Here is a 4,890-nt window from a genome sequence, read left to right as displayed (position 1 = left end):
TGCTGAACTCTCATTTCCTATCATCACGTTGCTGTTAGAAAACAATGCAGCCGGACGCCAGTTCGCCATGTCGCTGTCACTCACCCCGCCAGGCCTGGGACTGCCAGGGCATTGTGAAATCGCCTTCAGGATCATTTGAAAAAATTATGGAAATGACATACTCCCCAACAAAGCCCCTGAGCCAGGGCGGCCCCCCGCGGGGCTGTCCGGAGGAGCACTTACTTCCTCTTTTATCACCAGACAGGTCCAGCAGGGCCAGGCTGAAAGGGTCTTTAGGGGGTAAGAAGCAGGAATCAAAAGCCGCATTGAACAGGGCACAGGGAGCTGAGAAGAGCATTTACCCGTTGATTACGCAGGGCCCATCCTTCCTCTGACAGTCCCTGCCCGAGTACCCCGGGGCGCAGGAGCACTCGTAGCTGCCATGACCCAGCTCCACGCAGGTCCCGTTGTTGGCGCAGGGGGTGGAGGTGCAAGCTCGCACATCTGTGGGGGCAGAGAATACCCCTTACTCCCTCTCCGGTTACAAGGGTGACAGAAGCCCCAAGTCCTGCGTGAGGCCAAGTGGACTCCAAAGAGAGAAGGAATAGTGACACTCCCCTGAAAAAAACTTCAAGGAGAGTAAACTGAGGCTTGGGAAGCTGAAGAGGTGTCCCTGTACAGTTGGGAAGTCGTGGCCAAATATATAAACCCGGGACAGCTACACCCTTGTCCTGGCACCAGGTCACCCCTGAAGTCTAGCAACATGCCTGTGACCTTCACTTCAGACTCCAGGTGCCTCCCCAGAACTGTGAGCCCCACTGAGATGGCCTCAGGCCTGCCAGCCTCAAACAAGGGTTCACTTCCAGCTTCTCACATTTGGTGGCTGCAGGACGCAGCCCCTACTACTTTGGGGACTGGTACGGCCGGACCTTGGGAGGAACCACCGTCAAAGAGGGGGATAGAGATGTGAAGACCGACGTCGGCCATCAGGAGCCCTGGCGATGCTCTAACACCACTCTGCCCCCATGGCCTCCCTCCTGCTTTTAGGGTGCTGAGCAAAGGGCCTTGGTGATAAAAAGACTGATCTGAAGGCAGCAAAATTAGAATTATCAAGCACTCTCCTGTCGGTGCGGGCTTCTGTGAACACTGGTGTATTTCCACTGCCTCTTAACGCCTCCCTTCATGCACAGTTCATTATTAAGGCTCGGCGAGCCAGGGAGGAACTGAACAAAGGTTCCTGGGGCGGGAGGGGCTCTGCCACTGAAGACCTCAGCCCTCCAGAGGGGTTGGGCAGGGACCTTCACCTTGTCCTAGCTCTGAGCTGCTGCCCCGGGGCAGCACCTTCAGCTCTCCCCACTCTGCCTACACTTCCCTATTTATACCAGGGAGCGCTCTTCCCAGCCAGTTTCTGCCAAATTGAAGCCCAGGACTGGCCAGAGACGTAGCAAGTTATGGCAGGCTGGTGGGGGGCTCCCCCAGGGCTGAGGCCACACTTGTGCAGATTTTCTTCTTTCTCTTTCAGAAAGACCCACACCCTCCCAGAGGGGAGATTGCCATCAATCAGTGGCAGGTGGGCTATCCCAGGGCATTGTGGGGGGCCTGGCTTGGCTAATGGAAACACAAAGAGAATTTATCTTTACAAGATGCACCAGGAACACAGGAGCACACGGAGCCTCCGCAGTGGGCCCCTAATTCTCTGCTCCAGACTCTCCTGTCACAGGGAATCTTAAATTTAAACTAAAGAGTTGGTTACCACCCACAGCCTGTCCCTGCTTCTCTCCCCAAAACCCTGAGCCTTGCAAGCCAAGAATCAGCTTCCCAAGCCCCAACCCGCAGGCAGGGGTGGACTGAGCTGCTGCAGAAGGCTGCCCAAGGGCTCTGTGGGGACAGCAGCTGCGGCTGCCACGGGCCCAAGGACCGGCAGAAAGGAAGAGGGCCAGCAGTGACTTGGAGGGCTACTTCCTCTCTGGGATCCCAGTCATTTTCAGAGACCCCATCGACCAGGTGGGAAGAGGACATACCAAGGGCCCATCAGGAGAGAGGCTTCTGGGTCCTGAGTTCAATTCCCAAGAGGGCAAGGTTACAGGCTGAAACCTACCGATCCCAAACAGTGTCTGTTCTGGAATCTCCTGGACTCCCAAACAGGCAGCAGAGCTGCTGACCAGAGCGTGATGCAGCAGGTACCTGGGCGGCGTGGGTAAGGGCCAGAGACAGCCCGTGGGCAGAGGGAGGCCCACTGCCTGTTTTTGCAGGGTGAGACCTTAAGCGAGGGTGTTAGTAGCAGTCACAGAGGGAGACTAACCCATTTCTGGGCTGGGGAGGGGCTTCACTGGCTTTTCTCCCCACTACTTAAATAGCCCTGAGCAGACCCTTAGCTTCGCGGAGCCTCCGTTTCCCTACTTGTGCCTCGAGTCTCTGCTCAGGCTGAGCACCGAGGGACAGAGACCCCCCCCCCCCCCCCGCCCCTTCAGGCAGGTTTTGCCAAATGCAAGCGGGCTCAGACACACACTTGCAGCCTGGAATGCAGCTCCAGCTCGGCCTCATGCTCAGGGTAACGAGGACAGAGATCACGTAGATGAATGAAATCAACAGATGTGCACTTTATCTCTTTCCCCGCTCCGGCCTCTCCAGTCACAGCTCCTCAGGCCTGTCCTAGGGGTCTCTCCTCAGAGGCTCCTCCTTGCCATCACACAGCTAGTCACCCCCTCCCCTTTGGCTTGCTGTCCTTTTGTGGTTTTCCAGGAGCCCCAGCTCTGAGAGCCCCTGAGCCCTCTCCCCCCTCTGAGCTAGTGACTCAGACAGGTTGCCTGGGGCCTGGGGTCACACCTGCCTAGCTGGCTGTGCCATGTGGTCACTATGTGACTCTTTATTCAACAGGCAGCTGCCTGCCCCCACTTGTGCTTTCTCTGGATGTCTCTGGGTGCTGGCAGCATGGAGGTGAGCAGTCAGGGCCACCTCTCGTAGGTAAGCTAGTTCCTGGGCGAGGCTGCTGCAGGAGGAGGAAGGGAGGTGGGGCAGGCAGGAAGTGCGGACAGGGCCCCAGGGCGGGAGGGGCAGAAGAGAGTACCCATGTCGCAGAGCTCCCCGTCCCATCCGTCCTTGCAGACGCACTGCCAGGGTTCTTCGCAGAGTCCGTGAGCGCAGCCAGGAGAGGTCACACACTGGTCACACAGGGGGCCCTGCCAGCCAGGCTGGCACCTGCCAAGGGGCAGAAGAAAGATGGGGCGCATGAGGGGGGAGACTGGAGCAGGCGCTTACGTGGGGGCTTTCCGTGGAGCCCAGAGCCCCCAGAGATCCCTGCGCAGCGGCAGGCAGTGGGCCCCGGGAAGCAAACTCCACTCACCTAAGTGGGAAACGTAACCTGGGCGGGGGGTGAGGGGGCAGACACCGAGGGGTCCTGAGAAGCCTGCAGGGCAGAGCTCTGCGATTTGCCGCAGTGGCCTGCAGGGGTCTTGCTGGGGAAGGGGTTCCCACCACCCCACCTCTGAGAAGGCAGATGGAGCAGTGGCTGGCCCCCCCCCTCCTAGCAGTGGCTGCCCCCCCCACTCCTGCTCCCCTTTTCTTCCCTCGCCAGTTTCCTCCAGGGGTACTGGACCCATCTGACACAGCCTAATGGCCAAGCCACCCCCTCTTCTTCCGACTGAGCCTGGACTCCCAAGGATTCTGCCCTGGCCTCCACCAGCTGCCCTGGGGAGTTGCTCTGGTACCTGCAAACATTGCCATCCTCGCAGACTCCATTGTGGGGGGCGCAGGCAGGGAAGCACTCAGCTCCTGGGTGCAGAAAGGGTACACAGTCATCCCAAAGGCCCCGGATTGGACCAAGGCTGCCGGCTGCCAGACGCTCCTGCCGGCCTTCTGGCCCCATGGCCTGGCGCAGGGCAGGCCCCTCCCGGCTGTGGGCGACATGGCTCAACCCCCACCCCGGGGGGAAAGTCTGCTGTGTTCCCAGCCACGGGGTGACCATAGCACATCCCAGGCTCCTCAGAGCAGAACAGACACCCTGCGTCCCTCACAGAAAATGCAGAACCTAATTCTCCTCACAGTGGACACGAAGATTTTGGCCCCTGGGCTGCAGCCAGACCCTCACTTTTGCAAAGTGAGCTCAAGAAGGGAGCAGATTTTGAGGTGCTCAGGTCTGGGAGAGCCCAGGCAGGCTCACCTGGCAGCTCACAGTCAGAGGTCTGATTTTTAAATACATGTTTTCCTTTTTGTTAATCCCAGTTCAAACAGGTACCCAAGTAAAATTCCTTCTGGTTCCCCTGCCCTGACTCTTCACACCAAGCGGATGAGGATGCAAAGGATCTGTAGAGAGGGCAGACATCCCGACAGGACTGGCTGGGAGGTTCCGCCACTTTAATAGGCACCTACTGTGTGCACTGACACAAGTAACTGCAGCTGTCCGGGCCGCCCCTAAGGCACACACGACCCCTGTGCGGTGGGGGCCCGAGCACTGCGGGAAGGGGGCAGCTCTCCCGCTGTCAGAGACAGATGGCCGCTGCAGAGAGAAGTGTCGCAGCCCCTCACCTAGAGCAACGCGCCGCCGCACCGCAAGGGCTCAGGCTGAGCTTCTGTTGGGATCGGGGGTTACTAAGGCAAAGTCACCCCCCTACCGCCTCCAGACCTGCTCCCGAATGTGCATGCGAGAGCACCCCAAAGTTGCACGCCAGAGCGTTTTTACAAACGACTCCCCAGCATCACCTCGTTGTCCATCTCCTCTCGCGCAGCGCACCGACTCTCTCCGAGCGCCACTTCTGCGAGGTGGGAAGGGACTGGGAGCCCCGCGCTTTCGCAGATCCCACGGACCTCAAGGCTCGCCATGCGAGGGTGGCGGGGAGGGCGAAGCGGGAGAGCGCGGCGCTTAGGGTTAGGCGGGACTGGCTGGCCTTGAGGCGCGTGGGACCAGGCGCGCGC

General features: G+C 59.5%; 1 protein-coding gene across 1 annotated transcript in view; it reads right to left on the bottom strand.

Annotated features, from left to right (window-relative positions):
- Positions 1 to 4,890, bottom strand: part of DLK1 (delta like non-canonical Notch ligand 1) — a 9,410-nt gene that overhangs the window by 4,203 nt on the left and 317 nt on the right. Inside the window, exons 2-4 of the mRNA XM_027776369.1 lie at positions 3,687 to 3,750; positions 3,047 to 3,177; positions 342 to 483 (exon numbers count right to left, since the gene is read on the bottom strand). Of these exons, the coding sequence (XP_027632170.1) occupies positions 342 to 483; positions 3,047 to 3,177; positions 3,687 to 3,750 (337 nt within the window). The remainder of the gene's footprint in view (positions 1 to 341; positions 484 to 3,046; positions 3,178 to 3,686; positions 3,751 to 4,890) is intronic.

The sequence above is a fragment of the Tupaia chinensis genome, unplaced genomic scaffold (genome assembly GCF_000334495.1).
Source record: "Tupaia chinensis unplaced genomic scaffold, TupChi_1.0 Scaffold000671_1, whole genome shotgun sequence".
Classification (NCBI taxonomy): Eukaryota; Metazoa; Chordata; class Mammalia; order Scandentia; family Tupaiidae; genus Tupaia; species Tupaia belangeri.
Note: the sequence above shows the minus strand (reverse complement) of the source record. Positions and strands in the feature narration are given on the sequence as shown.